Consider the following 21,985-nt stretch of genomic DNA (forward strand, 5'->3'; position numbering starts at 1 on the left):
GCATTCCCTCATATTGCATTAGAGGTACATTATGGTGGCGCACACCACACTACATATAATTATGCCGTGGTTTAAGAATCTAGTTTAGGGAACATCTTTGCTCAGCGCATATTGCGGAATAGTTTCTCTTCTGAAACCTGCACAGGTTTGTTTTATTTCCCTCGACTTGCCTGTTAAACAGGATCTGTCATGAGTATTTGTGATGAGTGATAGACACAGATCCCGTGTGGAGGCCCATCAGTCCTGTGTTTGAGAGACACACCCGTGCACCAGGATTCACGAAGACTCGCCGTGGGGGATTGCACTGCGTTCCCGCATTAACGGCCATTGACTTGAATTGGCGCTTACTAAATATATCTCACCCAAGGGGAAGGAAACGCAGATTTTACATCAACACCTCATAACCCACGTGGAAGCAAGATGTCCCAACGACACTTCTGGAAAGGTTTGTCTCTTTACATCCTTCACCCTGAATTAATCTTCCTTCTGGACATAGGTTTCTGTGTAACGAACTACTGTATATTGTATTCTCAGATTCCATGTAAGAATGCATCATTTCTTCATTTGAAAGGGCCGGATTGCTCCCTCCAACATTTCTTCACAATACGGTACAGTATGAGGTGTTTTTACCTCTAGAATTTTTTCTTTGCGCCACGGATTTAAAGCTGCAGTTCAGGCAATATCCTGCATGTGTGTTTATTTTTAATAAATCAGTTCTGTAGTAAGAAAAAATACTTTTAGCATTTTCTGTTTAAAAAAAACAACAACTTTGAAAGACCAATTTTCTTGTATTCTATTTTAACAAGCATGCTTGTTCCTAGAGCAACGATTTACATTCCCCATATTTAAAGATGTCGCCAAACTTTGCCAATCAATAGACGGAGAACGAATTGACCGGCAGCTATGCAGTTTTTTTTTAGGTAAGTAGAGATTGCCCACATGAAACTATTGAAGTAAAAAATAAAAATAAACGGGAGACTTAACTGCAGCTTTAAAAAACAAAAACAAACAGAAAACGGTATTTTAGTCTTAAAATATAAGGCCAAAACCCGAATGAAGATGGCTGCTAAACCCTTCTCGCTTTAGTAGCCTTCAAAGAACCTTATCTAAGAACATTAAGAATTAGACTCTTTTTTTTTTTTTTTGCAGCCAGGGGGAGGTGAAAATGAGAATAGAAGAGGCTTTGCCATGTAATAACTCTGCTGATTTCAGCCTTTTAAAGTTCAAAACAGCTAAAGGTCGGTGACCTAAAGGGCGTCACATCAAGCTCACTATTAAAATAGCGCAAACGTATCATAAGCGGCCAGAATGAATGCGCAAGATAATATCAGCACATGGCATGAAGCAGCGCGTCCGTGAGCAGGTTCTGTCCTCACCTTCACTGGGAGGGAAATGTGTCAGTGAAGAGCATAGTGTACAGCATACATCTTATATTTAGAGTATCGTTTCCGGACAATCTCCCGGTTACCGTTCTGATGGTGCATTGTAATGAAACACAGCAAACAGGTGAAATCTCCGTTACCGTTCTGATGGTGCATTGTAATGAAACACAGCAAACAGGTGAAATCTCCCTGTTACCGTTCTGATGGTGCATTGTAATGAAACACAGCAAACAGGTGAAATCTCCCCGACTTTCTGTAAGTCTCGCAGGCTACACAGTCCCAATCATACAAAATAAAATCGCACTTTCCCATTGAAACACCATATTTTTGTACAAGAGAAAAAGCCACAATACCTCCAATGACATTATTGCAGTAATATAGGCTGTAATTAGAGGGTTAATCATTTTCCTTTTTTTTTTTTTTAAAAAAGAAACCATTTGTAGAATGCTTTGACCTGTTTTTATTCACTTTCATTAGAGGTTACCATAGCAACTCCGGTTTGCATAACGTGCATCATTGGCAGCCGCCATTTATAATTCCCATAAAGTGTTTTTAGGAAATATTTCCAGGATGTAAATATAGAATTTGAAATGGGTAATAATCATTCAACACAGGAAGGCGGCCCCCACCAGCGTTAAACAAACAATGTATTGTTCAGTAATCAGAAGGGAGTTCCTTTGAAATGTACATAGGGAGCGGGCGCGCTGGTGCTCATGCGCTGTGCCCTTCTCGGCCGAGCGATTCGACGTCATGGAGCTGGTTCGCCCTCATTGGGTGTACTGCTCACGTGACGCGCATGCGGCCGGCAAAATCAAATTTGCTTGCTCTGCAAGCATCTGAGCGCCGAGCAGGCGCAGGCACTTGCTCACACTGGCCACACATTGGCCACACATTGGCTCAGTGTGTTTCATCGCGGCCAGCGTGAGCGCGCCACCCTGGCTGAGGCCTTCATGTCACACAGAACATCTTTTGTTGGAGGGCATAAAACGCACGATATATCATAGGTCTCCCTAACCTAGGCGACAAACTATGGTGCAATAATACGGCAAAGCCGCTTTAATCTCAAAATACCGGTTATCTACAAAGAAGCTGCATAAGGCTACGGCCCCTGTCCTCCCGGCTGCACGCGCGCCTGGCGGCGCGTGCAGAGACTACAGCCAAGATCAGTGGACTGTAGAGGAGTGCCGGGCCATGGCGGGGAACATGGCATATCTGCCCTGCCATTGGCTGCGCGCTACACGTGATCACGGCACAACAAAATTCTTGACTTCCCTGCCAGCATATGCGTCACTGCTTTGCGCGCCCACACGCACAGCCTTTGGGGCCTGCTCCAAAGAGGGCTGTGCGGCACGCACCACTGTAACTACCGGGGACTCAGCCTCAACTTCACAACATATCTATTCTATCTATATATTTATATTATATATATAAAACTCAAAAGTGTTAGATTGTTAGTGGATGTGGGGAATCTCATTGGTCCGTTGGTCCACCCGTCCCCCCGCCTTTCATTGGCCACGAGGTACGCGACATCACGGACACACCTACTCCACTGTGACACACTCTCACCCCTGCAGACTCACCATACCCCCTGAGACTGTCACCCGGGACTCTGAAGCCTAAAGTGAGCCCTCAGCATAGCCTCTGAGACACTCTTCCTGTGGACTCACCCACCGACCTTGGTAAGTAACCCACTTTCCATCCCCCTGTCTACCTGCGCCCTTTACTACCTCTCCACCTCCTCAATCATCACACACCTCACTTTCAAACCGTCTCTCTACCTCCTTCAACATCACACCCCCCACAACCTCCACTGTGCAGACACCACCGTGCCTCCCTGCTTACTGTCCAATGGCCCGGTAATAAGCACGCTGACCGCCTCCACTGTGCACGATTAGTGTGTAAAAATGGGCGTTCCCACCCACTCCGCTATGACGCTCACCATCTCCGCTTTCCACCTCCCCGTTACCCCGCACAAATGCCTTACCTTCACACCATTACCCCCAAAACAAACATTTCATACCCCTTCCTTAGCAGGTCTGTGATAACACACAGAGAAATAAAACTGTATTACGTGTGTAAGTGAGTAATATTGCCCACACAAATACACAGAAATATGTAGCAAATGCTAACCCCTCGCAAACAATGACCCCTGCCGTGTGCAGCACGTAGTTATATTGTGTTGTGTATACCTCTAGCTTAGAATTTGTACCGACTTTTAAATGCCCTGTGCGTTAAGCCTGAATACTAGGAAACAAACATGTGCCTTCCAAGCCAACATTACTGTAATGTGTTGTACGTGGTGCTAAAGAGCGCTGAAGCAGCAGCAAACAAATAAAGAGACACATTAGGTAATACCCCGCAGCTGATCTGTACACGGGAGAGAAAAGTACAAACTATGTACAGCAGCAGAAAAGACAGAAATATGAATCAGGATATTACTTTATGATAACATGCAGACACTCTGGGGTGATATCTTTATTCACAATTCTCTTTGTCTTTTCTGCTGTTACATTTCTTCTTATGATGTTATATTTACAGAATTCAAATTAGGGGTCTCCCGGAAAGGAACGGTGCTATTTTTAGGTCAGCGGAGACTGCGCTTCCCAGTTGCCCATTTAATTCTTGTATTTTCAAAGATGGCACCAGCAATCACAGGCTTCCTATAGGCCCGGCGGACCCAGGCGATTTGGCAACCATTTTGATTACCCTAAGGGGAGCAGAAACACCGGCACCTATACTGGTATTTCAGGCCCAGGCGGGTCCCTAAAGCTAACAAAATAGCACAATTCAACGCCATGGGTTAATTTTGGTTTTTACATAATTAGAAGGAAAAAAAAAGGGTACGTGGAACAGCTGCTTTTAAAGATTTTTTTTTAATATGCTCAGGCAGAGAGTATTTATTCAGTCCTTTTAGGTATAAAGCATCGAGATTAATGGTAGATAAGAATTTCCCTTTTTGCAGAGTATTTCTGCCACCTGCAGGTTCCTGATCACATTTTAAATTGCTGCCATTGCTGAGCCATCTATTACCTTGTGAGAGTCAGGACTCCCCCTCCTCCCCGATTATACATGTGAACACGAATTACATGTGTACCGGGAAACAGACGCTTGATGTAATTGGTAGGAGGAAACACTTTATATGCCCGTACTTTACGACGCCTTTAGAAGTCAAATGATAGGGGAAAGTTACACGTTATTTGAACAGGTTTCACACAGCCACCAGATAGATTATAGTGCCAGAATCAGAACATATGTCTTCATTCTTCGCTCTTCACTGCGGCTAACAAAAATATAACATGGATCTGTGATCTTTACATGGAGAATTTGAATATCTGCATATTTACATAACTTGGCACTGAAAATAAGTACAATTAATAAACAGGAATACAAACTCAACCTCTTTGTATGCCAATATGTTGTATGAGGAGATTATACTTATGTACACCCCTTACCTTAACTTCGTAACCCATGATAACCTGTAGACCAGGGGTGGCCTACTGCAGTCCTCAAGGATCATTAACAGGCCAGGTCTTAGGGATAACCCTGCTTCAGCACAGGTGGATCAATCAGTGGCTCAGGCAATGACCAAGTCCCTGTTTGGAGCTACCTGTGCTGAAGCACGGATATCATTAAAACCTGACCTGTTGGTGGCCCATGAGGACTGGAGCTGGCCACCCTTGGTGTCACTGATGGACCGCAGCATGGCCATAGCATGCTCAGTGAGTGGGAGAATTGGAATCTTTGGCAGCAAATGCAGAAGGGTCTACCATTTCAGATGACGTGCAGGTAGAAATTGGGATCGGCCTTCACATCCCAATTCAAATGGTAATAGATTGAACTACTCTTCACTGATCCATAGTTTAGCAACATATTGCAAAACAATGTGTAAAAACCTGTTCCAACAATGAAGCCTTACGTATGTTTATGCAAAGGCCTGCCCAAAAAGCAGTGTATGCGGATCCTGACATCGTCAGCCACTAGTCACACTTTGGAACTTCACAACCTGCAGTGTCGAAAACTAAAATCATAACAAAATGTGATCTCCAGCATTTATTAAAATCTTTTTAAGTTCATAAACGACAACAAAGTACTGTAGAATTGATCGCATACAGCTAGCATACAACAGCATATCCTCAGTCTAAATGAAATACAAAAGATTTTAACATTTTTCATACAAAGAAGTATTTTAAATTTATTGTGACGTATATATATTTTGTTACATAAAATTTGCTACAGCAAAGTATCTTATACTTTTCTTGCACATCTGTAAATATGGGGGGGACAAAGACTGCAGTCAGGGTCAGTCTCCTAATCACATTGTTGTGCAAAAATGCTCGACGACCTAAAGACATACAGAATGTTGGATAGTACATCTTATACTGGTTTGTAAAAGGTCTACAAAGGCTTTCCTTAAAGGAGTGTCATACAGATTAAAAGGAAGTAATGCCAGTGATCTATTTCCACTGACATTCAAACAAATACAATGGCTATATATATATATCAATATAGATCAGTTTAATAAAAACAATTCATTCTTGTATGCATGTAGATGGATCATAAAAGGAGGCTAGTTTATTTTAAACTGTTCAGATGTGCCGTTTTAAGACAGGTCACTGAGATATACAGAAGTGGACAAAGAGAATTTAGATCAGGGGTGGGCAACTCCAGTCCTCAAGGACCACCAACAGGTCAGGGTTTCAGGATATCCCTGCTTCAGCACAAGTGGTGCAGTAGAAGACTGAGCCACTGAGTGAGCCAGCAGTGCTAAAGCAGGGATATCCTGAAAACCTGACCTGGTGGTGGCACTTGAGGACTGGAGTTGCCCACTCCTGATTTAGATGGATACGTTTAAAAGAAAAACAAATATATGTGCTGAGCCATGACATTGTAGCAGACACGGAAATAAAGATGACAAAGTGCTGAAAGCTCATACGTGGCAGCAATATCTTAAGTCAGTTGGTGATGATACAAAAACACAACTATGCTCAAATACTACCTGTGTGACCGTACATTCTGTGTCACTGAAACAGCACGTTTCACTGAAAGAAAGCCGGTTATTAATGACGCGGACTTGACACCCATAAGAATTAAAAAAACAAAAACAAACCTGGCAGTTTTTAACGTTACCCTCTTTTCATGTGAACGAAGCAGTGTTATTAAACAGAGTCATCTTAACAGTACTTCATCCTCTGTTTACTAATATAGTATACCAGAATAAAACTTGGCAAAATCCTTTTTATTCTTAACAGCCAGCAGAAAATAATCATGATCACCGTAGCAATGCATCCAAAATATGCGCACTTGCTAAACCTCTTGTTTTGTCAGACCGGAACATTCTTACTTTTTTTCCCCCAATCTTTTTTTTTTTAATTACTTTTGCTTAAGAGATGTGTTTATCAACCAAAAATAAAATACAGGTTTGAATACAGAATTACTTAAGGAGTCATAATATTGTCACTTTATTTATCATGTTCCATTAAAAAATACTGACCAAAACTTTATTTAAGAGAGCAGGTTTAGCGATATTAAAACCCATCTTTAACATATCAAGTGACAAGGTGGTTAAAGTCAGCGTTATACATTTCAAAGATGAGACCAGCTGGAAATCCTCACTCAACCAAAAGATGTGCTATGCACTGCAGTCTGGTCATATAACATTTATATACTGCCCAAGCAAGGGACAGGAAGGAGCAGCACACTTAAATAAGGAGAGTATAGAAAACCAAGGCACAGGGTCTATCTAACCAAACGTTGCAATCCAATTTTATTTCTACCCAGTTTTGGTCAATCTCCAGGAAGATGTTTCCTTTATTAACATTATTTCCATTTTAAGATTTATGGCCATAGTAAGTAATATTTCACAAAAAATTGCCAAAAAATATTGGCTACTTTAAGTTTGAGCTATGAAATGAAATAACCTGCACCCTCAGACAAGGATTGACAACAAAAAACAAAAAAAATATTGGCTGGCACAGACTAGAAGCAACAGTTATCTTTCAGTATAAATCTTACTAACTGCAACATCTCCCGGGTCACTCACACAAATAATACATTTTCAAAATAAAAGGGAGCATAGTTGGGTAAAATACTACTTAAAAAAACAAAAAACAGTGAGGGCGTGGGGCAAAACATACAAGACGCAAACATTACAGAAAGGAAAAACCAAAAGATAAGAAGGAAAGTGGTCTAGTATTCTGTGTTACAGCACAAATAGTTAGCTTAATTGTGCCTAGTTAAAAGGGTTGGTGCAAACTGCACACATGGAAGATGGCAATATAGACCACAGTCAGCCTTGCGGAATGAAGGAACTAGGTAACGTTTTGACATATGATGGTCTCAGCTCCACCCCATCTGTTAACAGAGTGCAAAGATCCCAATACGAGCCCTGATGTCATCTTGTCCTCACACACATTCTAAAAGTCAGCAAATTCTTTTGCACATTTCTCTGTCAGAGAGACACGGATATCTTCTTCTTCATAATCATCAAAGTTGCTGGTATCACCGGGCCCTCTGCACTTTGGTATGAAGGGAGCTTCCACCTGTATCAAAAAAACAAAACAAAGAATGATTTTCCTAATCTACAATGAAGTTTGAAGGTCGGTTTTATCACTGTTAAGAAGCTCAGCTGGACGCGAGACAGAAGGCCAACTTATAGACGTCATCTCAACTACAGGTTGATTTTTTTTATTTTTTTACATTTTCATCCTGATCACTGGTTTCATTGGTAAATTATTTTGAACAAAGACTGATGTAAAATCCTTTGCATGAAGTCTCAAAAAGGGTAGCAATTGTGAATTTTCAAACTGCTTCACACCAGGGTCTTAATAACTTTAAAATCACTAAAGCATAATTTCCTCATTTAGTTATAAGTACGTTACTACAATAGCAGAATGTACTTTGTATTACGCAATATTTGAAGCCTTTCATCACTATACATGCAAAACATTGTTACATCAACAACATTATTTGTTACACGGTTGAGTGCATTCACTTTATTTTAGTACAACGCCTCACATTTCGAACCCTGAATAATTCGGTTGACAATGGTCAGAATGAGACGAGTAGACTTAGTCCCACTGACTTCTGAAGCAGATATGTACTTTAAGGAATTCCACAGCAATAGGACACAAAGCACCTTTCTATTCCACTATATATAATATGTTAATCAACCAGCCATTTATCTCACCTTCTTCAACCAACTGTAATTTTACTTGTTCACTTGCTTTGCGTTGTGTGGAGTGTGTAAAAACAACAACACCTTCCAATGAAGAGAAGGAAAAACCCTGCATTGCTCATTGGAGTACAAGACCTGCCAGAATTGATGAGTGTATTTACAGAGAGTCCTGAGGTTTCTCTAGCGCTCTGCTGAAATCACTAATGCTGTGAAAAAGGCAAATGTAACATGTGTCCCTAGTGACAATTCTTCTAGAGGGTATTTAAAATGTGTAAACCACAGATAACTATGCAGATGGACACTGCTCGTGCAGGACCAAGGGTCAAGCATCCTGAAGCCCCAGTCCAGACATGCACAGGAAAATATTTAACATCTTTAATACAAACATTATCACTTCTAACACAGATATATTAAGCCCCACATCACAAGCCGGCAATCTGTAAGATTCATTGCCATTAGTTAGCATGCCACTAATCTGCATGTACCAAACATGTGCAGCAGGTTCTAGTTAAGATCCCACAGAAAGTGATGGTATCATATAACAGTTGATAGCACACAAGCTGAAGTTCAACCTTTCATGATTTCTTCCAACTAAAACAAAAGGCAGAGGAGAAAAGAAAACAATGACTCTGCATCACTAAAAAACAATCCAAAATCAGACGCCAACAGGAATCTGCAATGGATGATGCTGCAGCTTCCTATTGGAAAACTGCCGGCACCATGACTAAATACCCAGGATGTGAACCGGCACAGAAAACCAAGTATCTGGTGAACCAGGGGGCCAAGTTCAGCTCTGGGGACCACACTGGTTCAAACACTCCAAAAAAAAAAATCTATTTAAAATGTGGGTGGGTTAGCTGCTTTACCAGCAAGTCGTGGTATTGTGCCTTTAGATCAGGTACAGCCACATCACATCTTGCTACCTAACTGAACTTCTTTCCATTTAGGTTTTTTTTTTTTAAATACTTTTGTCAGTATTTTCAAAAGTATACAAAATTATAATATAAAAACTGTAATTGTAATGTATATAAAAACCATTTAACATGCTGAAAGTAAGGAACAGATCATTACTGTTCAGCAGTGAGAAATCACCCCTGAAATGTCTACTAATTACAAAGAATACAGCGATATGTTAATAGCATCCTGTCTGAAGTAATTGATACATAATTGATTATCACAACTACTGCACTGTCAACTTGTAAAGCAAAACTACCAGTTTCCTTTTACAAACTACCGAAAACCTTAAGATATTGTTGTGTTCTTGTTTAGTTTCTAAAGGGAAACGGTACATCTAAGAGGTGAGCTCAAAAATAGATTTGTTTACAAACAAACAGATAAAAGAACTAAGCAACACACACAAAGCTACAGAAAGGACAGAAAGGACGAGGACCGAGCTGTGGCAGAGGTGTCTTTACATTAAGTGCTTTCTTATTGAATGGATTTCTGCAGAGAAGCAATTTGATGTAACGGTCATTATGTGCGACACCATCCAGTCTCCGGGGCTGGCGCCCCCCGTTACCTAGCTATCTGCCAAGAAGTAAAGAGCATTTATTGGCACTGAACAGTGATATTAAACTATTTATTTAAGAATTACATGGAAGCATGAAAAACACTGAATTTCTAAGAGCCCATTAAATATTACTTATGCTACAGAGAGTTCTTACCTTCCTCTGGTAAATCGCAATCCAATCTGTTGTGGCAAACCACTTGTGGTTCTTTATGTCATTTACACCATTCTTAAGATTCCCATATCGTTTGGTCAAGTCTACCTGGAGCAAGTTCCTTAGTAGGTCCTTAAGATCTGAACTGAAGTGGGATGGAAACCGTACCTAGGGATAAAAAAAAGCCAACATGTATGACCACAATCTTCTACTAGAGCAGAAAATATTCACATATAAACCATTGGCTGAATGAAGGAGTAAATGACTGTGGGTGGAATATACTATAATACTTTTATCTGCATTTCTGGTCATTGCTTTGCACTCGAGTGCTGAAGTTCCAGTATTTTATTAAGAATTTAAAATCTGGTCAAAGTGTAATGGAACGATAAAATGCTTGGAACAGACATAAGGCTAAATCCTAAATACAAGGTAAGAGAAATGGCTGCCGCTCACCTTTAATTGTTCTACTATATACATGTGCTGGTGTATGAGAAATAGGGTGCATACGGGAAGAAAATATTCTAGAGTACGGTGAAAGGTCACAGCAGTGGCCTAAAAGAATCCTATTTGCACTCGCTAAACCAGAAATGCTAGGCTAGGAAAGATTCAATCCTTGGAGTTACCTCCATAGCCATACATAAACAATTTTAAAATCATATTTATTGAACATATATGCAACAACTTTTATCTAAAATACCACTATGTGGCAACAAGAGAAAGCAAAGGGGTGCAGGGGATAAGTACTGGTATAGTTACCGGAGCAGAGCGAGACTCTAAATTGTAATCAGGACAGTATATAGAGTATAGTACTCAAAAGACTCCCCAGGAATTTCTTCTATCAGTTCTGGGTACAGCATATAGCCTGAATGGTTTATAGAGGAATCAATGAGTATTTTAAGTATCCGTAATGTAGTGAGTCCCCTATGGTAGTATTTCCATAGGACTATATAGTCCTTGGGTGACGTCACTATGTATGGTATACAGACGAGGTAACCTGTGTGCCGCTATACATAAGATACTCAGCGTTCAAATATCATTTGTTTGGGACACAGCCTTAGTTTACTCTTGGTTGCTAATTCACAACTCAATACGTGCCTTTAAGTCCCTAAAGTACAAGCCAGCGCGTCACTCTTTATCCCGTGGCGTCGCTGTCACTCTAACCAAAAAGCCCTTATGTACTTAGAACTGATTAGGCCGTTTAAATATATCAATGCCAAAGCAGGAATGGTCTCACATCATAATCAGCTCTCTCATGCACGCATACGACCTGATAGTCTCTCAAAACGGTTGCTCGCTTCCCGGTTCCCGGTTCCCTATGCTTCCGGATGACGTCACCGGAAGTACGTCATCACGTACCGACGTACGTTTCACGCTCGTGGGCGCTTCGTCAGGGTAATGGGAGAGACTATTGAGTTGCGAATTAGCAACCAAGAGTAAACTAAGGCTGTGTCCCAAACAAATGATATTTGAACGCTGAGTATCTTATGTATAGCGGCACACAGGTTACCTCGTCTGTATACCATACATAGTGACGTCACCCAAGGACTATATAGTCCTATGGAAATACAACCATAGGGGACTCACTACATTACGGATACTTAAAATACTCATTGATTCCTCTATAAACCATTCAGGCTATATGCTGTACCCAGAACTGATAGAAGAAATTCCTGGGGAGTCTTTTGAGTACTATACTCTATATACTGTCCTGATTACAATTTAGAGTCTCGCTCTGCTCCGGTAACTATACCAGTACTTATCCCCTACACCCCTTTGCTTTCTCTTGTAGCCACATAGTGGTATTTTAGAAAGGTAGTCCCAAGAGGGGCACAGACGGAGCACTGCCGAATCAGGGAAGGAGGAAGGGGGCTGCATCCAGTGATGTTGAAAAGTAATTTATTTAGTGGTCAAAAAGTACATGTTCACTTTGACGCGTTTCGGGAAATAACTTCCCTTTATCAAAAAGTGCATCCGCGTCTATGCGCATGTCTGTTACTTAAGGAATCCCCTGCCCTCGGAGATGACGTCAGCGGGCCGAAAAATCGCGCGAGTTAGTCAGAGGGACCACCCATTGGCTAGGATCAACACCATATCCTAGCCAATGGGTGGTCCCTCTGACTAACTCGCGCGATTTTTCGGCCCGCTGACGTCATCTCCGAGGGCAGGGGATTCCTTAAGTAACAGACATGCGCATAGACGCGGATGCACTTTTTGATAAAGGGAAGTTATTTCCCGAAACGCGTCAAAGTGAACATGTACTTTTTGACCACTAAATAAATTACTTTTCAACATCACTGGATGCAGCCCCCTTCCTCCTTCCCTGATTCGGCAGTGCTCCATCTGTGCCCCTCTTGGGACTACCTTTCTGCTTACTCCTCCTGACGTGATGCACCCACCACAAGAAAAGAGCTGTGCGGGAAAAAGGGACTCCAACTGAATACAACAAAGATCATTCTGGTATGTACTATTTGGTTCTGTTGGGGCCTGATTGGGACCTTTATGGCATATATAGAGACCTGAGCTAGCCACACAGCGCCATCAGTACACATATACCATTACATGTACCATTACAAATGGTTTATCTGAGTTTCCACAGCACTCATATTTGCTCTTATACCTTGTGTATAGAGGTCATTATCCTCTTATATACACTCTACCCTGTGACAGCTGAGACCCGTTCATAGGGATACAATCCCTTAACCCTGTCTATAGTGGTATTTTAGATAAAAGTTGTTGCATATATGTTCAATAAATATGATTTTAAAATTGTTTATGTATGGCTATGGAGGTAACTCCAAGGATTGAATCTTTCCTAGCCTAGCATTTCTGGTTTAGCGAGTGCAAATAGGATTCTTTTAGGCCACTGCTGTGACCTTTCACCGTACTCTAAATCCTAAATACAAAAGGAAGTCTCGGATCACAGGGTGAGGTTTTACTGCAGATAGGAGATGGGCAGACTAAGACCTGGGTCCTGCTGCATCCGGGGCGCGTGTGCGGCACTCACCAAGCCGGAGTTCCTCCCGAGCTGGCCCCACTCCCTCCTCGCTGCAAGGCTCGCTGCGCACTGTGACGCGTCAGCCAGCAGGGGATACACGAGGATCGTGATCCCAATGCGGCGACGCGTCACGTGGTCTCGCAGTGAGCCAATGAGGAGGGGAGCTGTCTGGAGCTACGGGAGGGAAGTCTGTGCAGCCGTGCATAGCGCCCCCCCCCACCCCTCTGGTGCCGGTTTCGCAGGCTGCCCCTGCTCCGGGGGGGGGGGGGGGGGGGATTGGAGGAGGGGGGGCTCCGTGTGCTGATCCTCCCCCACGTGCGACTGTGGGTGTACTTCCCTGTGTGCTGATCCTCCCCCACGTGTGACTGTGTGTGTCCTTCCCTGTGTGCTGTTCGCCCCTGGGACTCCTGGCTTGCTTTGTTCAGAGTGCGAGGGGCTCCGGGAGTGATAGAGGGACCGATGGGGGGGGGGGGGGGGGGGGGGGGGGGGTGGGATGAGTTTGAGATATTGGTGCTCAACAACAAAACCGAGACCTTAAGAACAGACCAATGTAAAAGCTCAGAATGTCAGCAGACCCGGAGCTCCAGAACAGGGGCTGGTACTGAGCTCACCTGCGCAACACAAAGTAAAGCTATAAACTGGCTATAAAACCATGAACAATAAACATGCTGATAAGGTCAAAACACCTCAGACATCGGAAGTAATTCACTTTCACAAAAAACAAACAAAAAGAAAAACCATTTACTCACCTTTCCAGAAACAATCTTTTCGTAGATCTGAATTGGCTGATCAGCAAAGAATGGAGGATAACCTGCTGCCATTTCATAGATTAAAACTCCTAATGCCCACCAGTCAACTGCTTTGTTATAGCCCTAAAGCAAAATGAGAATATTGTGTCTTTAAGGCATAATATGCATTTAGGAAATGGCTGCACACCAAGTGTTAAGTATCCTACAGACGGCGTCTATGCTCGATAGAAAAAAAATCCAATTAAAGAAAAGTCCAGAATGGTCTAATTATCAGCACCAGACAAAATAGATACAAAAATAAAGGGTGTTTATTAACCCATAACACAAAGGAGCCCGGCGTTTCGGTCCCGGGGGGGGGGGGGGGGGGGCACCATGGAAAGAGAAGGTGTGTGATAAGGTAATTAGTAGCTTGAAAATGTCAAAGAAAGACAGTAGGCGATCATGACTCGTCAGAAGGAAGTCTGAAAGAAATCCATCTCAAGCCAAATGAAATTGCCTTATGAAAACCAGACCTCATTTAATCAGAAAGGCGTTTTGCAGCAGTGTTGCAAAATGTGTCAAACTTAAGTGAACAACAACAATATTTAGATGCAATTTACAAATGTAGAAACTGGAGATAATATCTCCCAAATGATACAACTTTGAACTTGGTGCGGAATTCTTTCTAAGGGTGGTTTACCTTGCTCAAAATAATTTCCGGTGCCAAATACTCTGGCGTTCCACATAATGTCCAAGTGCGGCCTTTGACTCTCTTGGCAAACCCAAAATCTGTGACCTGCGGGAAAGAAAAGAACGCACTTAGGTTTAGTTTACCAGGTTTGTAAGTTCCATTTAAAAATCACAAAGTAATAGGTTTGGATTTCCTTGCATTTGTAGTCACATTATTGGCAATCGTGTATATGCAAGGAATACAATGTGTCTGCCTCAAATGTATTTGAAATTATATTTCACGCATAGTAAAGTAAACTCTCTACCCCTTCGTATGTTTGTTTTCACACTGATGCCAGGATTCACCAAGTGCAGATACGGGGTACAGCACCCCGGGCTGGCATTACCAACCATTCGTCAATGGCAGTTACCTTTGCATCAGGGCATGATACCCTTAATAGGCACTTAGTGAATCACTCCCTAAATTGGTTTTGTAGTCTCACTAATTAATCAAAATGTATGACCAACAAGCCAAACAAACTCAAGTGACTGCTCTAAAAAGTCTTTATTTTATCTAGAGACTATTTCCTTTAATTCTATCCGCATACATTCTTTAGTTTTCTTAAGTGTATACATTGGCGAACATTTGTCTCAAAGGAAGAAACATTTAAAAAAATGTTTTTATAGTGCACGTCTAAAAATATTGAGGCATCATACCTTTGAGATGGTCACGACAGAGAATTACTATATATAAATAGCCTTATAGGTTTATACCTTCAAAAATGTGAAACAACCAGAGTTGCTTAACCAATAGTACAGCAACTTAAGCAAACACTTATAAGCACATTCACATCTCCAACCCTGCCTTTTCCCATAGTAACTCAGCATGCAATGCTTCCACTGCAGCCTGGGATTCTGGGTAAGGACATGCAAATGAGCACACTGTCACTTTTTACACCAAGTTCTCACTTGCATGTCAGATCAATAAGGATCATCACTGTGTTCACTCATCTACCATTTTTGCTCTGGAATATATATTTTTTTTAATGTTGCCAAAAAACACCCCAGGTTGAATCAGAGAGAACATCAGATACTCTCAAGGGACACAGGCCACTTTCAGCAGAACCAAAATAGAGGCAAAAAAGAAGTAGCAGACGCCGTCAGGGGAGCTAGAAACGTAGACCATTATGTGAACAAAGTTAGTTTTTAACATAATGTGATCAGAGAGAAGGATAATGGCATAATAAAATGAATGACTAATTAGGATCGTGTAATTCGGCAAGAAGATCAGAGAAAGGACTGTAAGAAGAATGGAATCCTACTTTGGAATATTTAGAGACGTTGGCATTTCTGTATAATAAAGCTTTACTTTACAGTGTTGACAATATCCGTACCAGTTTGTGGTTCCTAAATATCAGAGGGTCCCAATTTTATCCCATTTACCTAAAATCCACAAACAGGTAGACAACCAGCCTGGAGAACCAATTATTTCCAGTGCGGATTCGATTACACAAAATGTACCACAATATATAGATTTGTTTCTACAAAAATGTGTTCTCTTTAACGTCTTACCTTAGAGATACTGTACAGCATCTGTGCGGAGTACTGTACACATTTAACATGTGACGTACAAACACTATACACCGTGCATGATAGCTTGAAAGCAAGTGAATACTTTCTCAATGGTAATCCAGAGTTTAGGCTTTAAGATTTTATTTTTAAATTGATTTGATGGCACAAGTACTATTTGAAGAAACGTTCTTCCCCCAGACCTGTGTGACGATTATGTACACATCCGTTGCTCCTTCCTATACCAACCTTTTTATGGGGGCATGGGGCAAATAGAAAAATATGGGTTATTCCTCCATATCTGTGCAAGTTTTATGACATTGCTAGATTAGATAGGAAGGATTTGTTATAAAGATGGAAAGCAAAAAAATAAAAAATAAGCCTATGAGTAAATAGAATCAGAATCTTTGTATCTTTCCAATATAAAGTTGCTTTTAACATTTTTAATATAATTAAGACATATTGGAACGTTTTATATGATCCGTTTTTTTAAAAAAACTTTTTTTTTTTTTTAAATTGTTTGGTTTACATTTCAAGAGGGTGGGAAGGAGGTAGGAGTAGTTACAGCAAGCAAAAGGGGGTTCTTACAGATTTCGCACACTACATATTATCCGGAGTTGGCGGTCTGTCATTACGGCTGCACTGTGAGAGACGCTCTCTTTGTTTTCCTATATTGTCACTGGATTTATAATTTAAATTGAGTTTGGAAAGGTTTTATACCATGGTTCCCATGTTTTTGTAATTTTGGGCAGTAGGAATCCTGTTAATTTCTCCATATACATAATCTTCCACATTCTGTTTAGGATCATAAAGACAGTGGGAGCTGGTTGTTTCCAGTTAGCCGCCATCATGCTGAGAATAAGTGTATTCGTATCTTACACGTTCCTGGGATTTGTCTAATCAATAAAGCTGCCCATAGCTCTGGCGACACACTCAACCATAGAGTTCTCTTGATGGTATGAATTTGGGACCATAAGTCTTTGATCTCATTACATTCACCAGACATGTAGCATACTGCCTATAGTAGGCTGGGAGAAATGGGCAGAGCTAAGCCTCCCTTATTTGTTGGGCTATAAGAGGCTTTTTGATTCTAGGCTTTTCATTGGCCCATATGAAATGTTTATTTTTTTAAATGTTTAGATTGTCCTGTTCTTTTAATTTAATTGGTAGAGAATGGAACAGGCATAGTAATTTGGGGCATAGATTCATTTTTACCGAATCGATTCTACCTAGTCAGGAAATAGAGTACTTGGACCAGATTTGGAGATCTTTTCCTAGTCTTTAATAGAGTGGGGTAGCTATGCTTGTAAAGGGAGTCAACCGTTTTGTATAATTTAACTCCTAAATATGGTAAGTAGTCCTCAGACTTGGAACTATTTACTTTAAAGCCAGACAGTTGACCAAATTTGTTTAGTTCTTCAAATAGGTGTGGGAGGGAAATGATTGGTTTGGACAGCGAGAGAAGTATATCGTCCACAAACAGATTTATTTTGTATTATAGATTTCCTATTTTGTGTCCGGTGATATTGGAGTGGTTAACGAATGGTCATGGCAAGTTTTTCATTACACAGTGAAAAGAGTAAAGGGGATAAAAGGACAGCCTTGTCTCGTTCCATTCTTAATTTGGAGCATATCCGGTACCCCGAGTTATAGATTTGGGCATGCAGATCACGGTACAAAGCTTTAATTGCGCTCAAACCGTCCTCTGAAGCCATATGCTTTCAGTGTTAATTTCAGGTATACCCGGTCTACGCTATCTAAAGCCTTTTCGGCATCAACAGTGATCATGAGGTGTCTGAGGGGGTGTTAGCATTATGTATATCAATTGATCTTATGTTATCGGGGGCTTGTATGCATGGGACGAAGCCTACTTGGTCAGACAAAAACAGGTTCAGCCTGTTAGCCAATATTTTTGTAAAGCGTTTAGTGTCTGTATTAATTAGTGATATAGGTCTGTCATTTGAGCATAGGGTGGCGTCTTTTTCTGCTTTATGAATTAAAGCTATGTTTGTCTGGAGTATTTAGCTTGTGATTCATTTGCCTTTAAGGAATTCATTGAACATTTTAGTGAGGAGTGGTGAAAGTCTTGTTGCATTTTTTGTAATAGAGGTTAGTGAACCGATCGGGCCCTGGGGGGGTTTAAAGGATTTGAGCGACGACCGCTTCAGTGGAGATGGGTTCATTAAAGCAGCAATACTAATTTCCAACTTGTTTTCTCCTCTCTATTTTTTATATGTAAAGCCTGTGACAATGTATACTTGTACATTCTTACCTAAGCTGGCAATCGTTTGGTGATCCTGTTATAAATCTGGTGTAAGGGTATAAAGGGACATCTTTAAATTTGATTTGTCACCCTCCAAATATCGGCCAGTTCCAACTCCTTTAGTCTGTTCTACAGGGTGTTAACCTCTTGCACCCCTAATGTTACTGGGCCTCCATCTGTCTACGCCGAGTGTGAAGTTGAAGTCTCCTCCTAATATCTTCCTTTTTGGATTTGAGATTGGGCGTCAAACTACTGCTCGAAGATTGAACTATTATCATTGGAAGCGTATACCTTGGCCAGAATGATATCGATATTTGCTATGCTTTCTACAATTATTAAAAATCAACCTTCCTTGTCATGTTTGATTATATCTATATTAAAATGTGTTTATTCAGGAGAATGTAAAAAGCAGAAGAGACCGCACTCTATCCCATTATATAGTAAGACTCACTTCACAAAGTACACTTGAAGGAAAAGTAACCTTTATTAATAAAGGAGCATGCCACACCACAGAGCTACGGTTCAGGCCCGTTCATGGCCTATCAGGTATGTGTGTCGTACAATAAAAAAACAGTGACCAGAAATCTCACTGTGCAGTGTTTAAATACCCTGCAATCAGAATCACCGGCTCTACCGGGGGGACGCTGCGTTCTGCCGCTAAACTACAAGACATCCACGCCACTGTTCATGATATTTTCCAATATACCTTGAAGGGTCACAGGAACAATATGCAGTAAGGCAGGGGAGCGCAATCTTTTTTCCAAGCGCCCCCTGCCGTTTGTCCCCCTCCCCCCCCCCCCCCCTTACCTTGCTTCACGGCAACGCCACATGACCCCGCAACGTCATTTGACGCCGCGTTGCCATGGAGACACGTGACCAGGAGCCTCTGAAACAAGGTAAGTAGAAGTTTACAGAGGCCCTGCAGCTCCCCCGCCATTAATTTAAATGCGTGCGGGGCCTCTGTAAACCCTGCGCCCCGCCCACTCTGCGCACCGCTGCAGTAAGGTAAACTTTCCTTTACATATAAAATGGTCATTATAGAAGAACATATCTAAATATAATTAATTTGTTCAAACATATATAAAAATCAAAGTATAAATAGGTTTGTAATCCTATATAAAGTCCCACTTCTGCTTTTTACATATGCTATATGACGTGGGACCACACTTTAAGAGACAAGCTTCGTGGACGTTTTAGTAGTCCTAATGCAAGATGTGTATTGTATGTAGTCCCTTACAGGGCTCTCCATCTTGTTTTCCCCAAGTGTGCCGGCATTAATCAGCCCTTCCAGACCTAGAGGGGCTGTTTATCTACAGTCCTGCATGTCAGTCAGCTCTCAATTGGCTTCGCTTTTGTACTCCTCCTCTCTCACGCCTCCAGATGGGCGGCGAGCAGACAGTGGAGGGGCGGGAGATCCAGCCTCCATTTAATCCTGCTTTATGGGCAGGAGCTTTTCTTCCAGTGTCAGGCAGGAGATAATTGAAGAATTTCTTGAGATATTCTTCTACTTGAACAACCATCTCCGGTATACCCCTAATGCGCATGTTGTGCCAGGAACGGTTCTCAAGGTCTTCATGTTGTTCCCTTAGATCTTCTACCTTTGAATTTATTAGGATGATCTCCTGGTGGGTTACCAGATCGTCTTGGTTTGTATTCCTTAGCACCTAGCCTTTCTCCCAGGGCGGCGATGTCTGCGTTGACCTCTTTTGGATTTCAATTTGAAACATGCCTTTAATCCTTGTAAAAAGGGCTTCTCTTCCGATTCGGAGTCAGCTTGCTAAGCTGTTCTGCGCTCTTTAGGCTTTTGGTGCTCGCTTCTTGCGACTGCTGCCGTTTTTATTGAGGGCATAATTTCAGATCTCTCCGATTAGCCGGGGTTTACGCGAGGTGGAGTATGTTTATCGGCTGTTAACTTTAGAGGTTTTTCGGTTGCGTTCGGAACATAACTCAAACAAGGCCATCTTCTTTTGCTCCTCAACCGGAAGACATATGATTACATATGAAACGTTAAAGAACGTTTCCTTATATTCCTTTTTAAAAACGAATAATTCCAAAAATGATCTTTCACGGGATTTTACCAAGACAACCACGTCCTAATAATCCCCTATTGACTGACTGGCTGTCATTCAAACCACACAGTTGTTATAAATGTAGTAAATAAAACTCTTTTAATACACAATTTGTATCCAAACATTTACGGTCACTAAAGAAAAATCTGCCGAACATTTTATAAATTGTAATAAAGTATTTATGTTGTTTTAATTATTTCTTCTAATGCAATTTAAGTTAGTGGTTTTTTTTAAAATAAGGATTCAACAGCATATTAACGATATAGACGAAGTTAATCTATTACAGGGGTGCGCAAACTGGGGGGTGCGGCGGTTGCAAAAGCCCTGCGCTCTTCCCCCAGGCATGTAAATTAAATGCCCGGGGGGTGCGAGGCCTCTGCAACTTCCCTTACCTGCTCTCAGCCGGCTCTTCAGCAACGCAATGCCATGAAAACGCGGCGTCAAATGACACCACGGGGTCAAATGGCAACGCATCACATGGTGTCATGACGTCATATGATGCGGAACCCGAGCGCAAATAAGGAGGGGCGGAGGCAAGGGGGACTGAAAAGTTTGCGCAGCCCTGATCAATTACATAGTCACAATGTAACCAACTCCAGTCCTCAAGGGCCACCAACAGGTCAGGCTGAGGATATCATTCTGACTTAGCCACTGATTCAGCCACCTGTGCTGAAGCAGGGATATCCTGAAAACCTGACATGCTGGTGGCCCCTGAGGGCTGGAGTTGGTCACCCTGAATAGTGTATAAAGACACTTTGCCCAGCTCTATAATAAAAGATTAAAGCGAAATTGTGTTACATAATTGGAACTAATGGGGGTGCTCCTGTGCTATTTTCAGGGTCAGGCCGTCGCTGTTTCCCAGGATAATTACTAGTGCTCCCTCCCGGGCAAGCAATATGGCTGACACATCTTGGTGTAATCGCAGGCCAATATGAAGCTGTGGCTTCCTATAGGTCGATTATTCATGAAGATTGGAGTGGTAATTATCTCAGGCCCCCAAAACGAACTTTCATATGATCAATAGTAATACAAGGAAAAGGGGGGTATTTCCATTCAAATGCCGTTTACATACCTGAATATAGCCTTGTTGGTCAATTAAAAGATTTTCTGGCTTTAGATCTCTGTAGATGAGGTCTAGTGAATGTAGGTACTCAAACGTTAGAACTATCTGAGCTGCATAAAACCGTGCATGAGGCTCACTGCAAAGGAACACAGGCGGGTGTTAGGAACGGACAGAATCTAGTATACGGTGCTACATGTCATGACAAGCATTTCTACAGGAGCCCGAATACAAAGCAGAGCAAACAGAGATTGTTCCTCAGCATTAGCAGACATGCAGGAATAGACACAAACCCTTATCAGAATGGGACGGTCTCGTTACTCAAGCATTTCCGAAATGAAGATGGAGTATTGGATGCAGAATACACAAACCTTCGTAGCACCTCCAGCCATGGGATGGATCCTAATGTGATCCC

The 21,985-nt window shown here is 41.7% G+C and overlaps 1 protein-coding gene across 3 annotated transcripts in view; it reads right to left on the reverse strand.

Annotated features, from left to right (window-relative positions):
• Positions 1 to 5,419: 5,419 nt before the first annotated feature.
• Positions 5,420 to 21,985, reverse strand: part of PRKACB (protein kinase cAMP-activated catalytic subunit beta) — a 94,021-nt gene continuing 77,455 nt past the window's right edge. For all 3 annotated transcript variants that reach the window (XM_075615675.1, XM_075615674.1, XM_075615677.1), the window contains exons 6-10: positions 21,583 to 21,709; positions 14,641 to 14,736; positions 13,962 to 14,084; positions 10,221 to 10,385; positions 5,420 to 7,921 (exon numbers count right to left, since the gene is read on the reverse strand). In XM_075615675.1, coding sequence (XP_075471790.1) covers positions 7,796 to 7,921; positions 10,221 to 10,385; positions 13,962 to 14,084; positions 14,641 to 14,736; positions 21,583 to 21,709 — 637 coding nt within the window. In that variant the 3' untranslated portion in view covers positions 5,420 to 7,795. The remainder of the gene's footprint in view (positions 7,922 to 10,220; positions 10,386 to 13,961; positions 14,085 to 14,640; positions 14,737 to 21,582; positions 21,710 to 21,985) is intronic.

Source organism: Ascaphus truei, chromosome 10 (genome assembly GCF_040206685.1).
Source record: "Ascaphus truei isolate aAscTru1 chromosome 10, aAscTru1.hap1, whole genome shotgun sequence".
NCBI classification, from domain to species: Eukaryota; Metazoa; Chordata; class Amphibia; order Anura; family Ascaphidae; genus Ascaphus; species Ascaphus truei.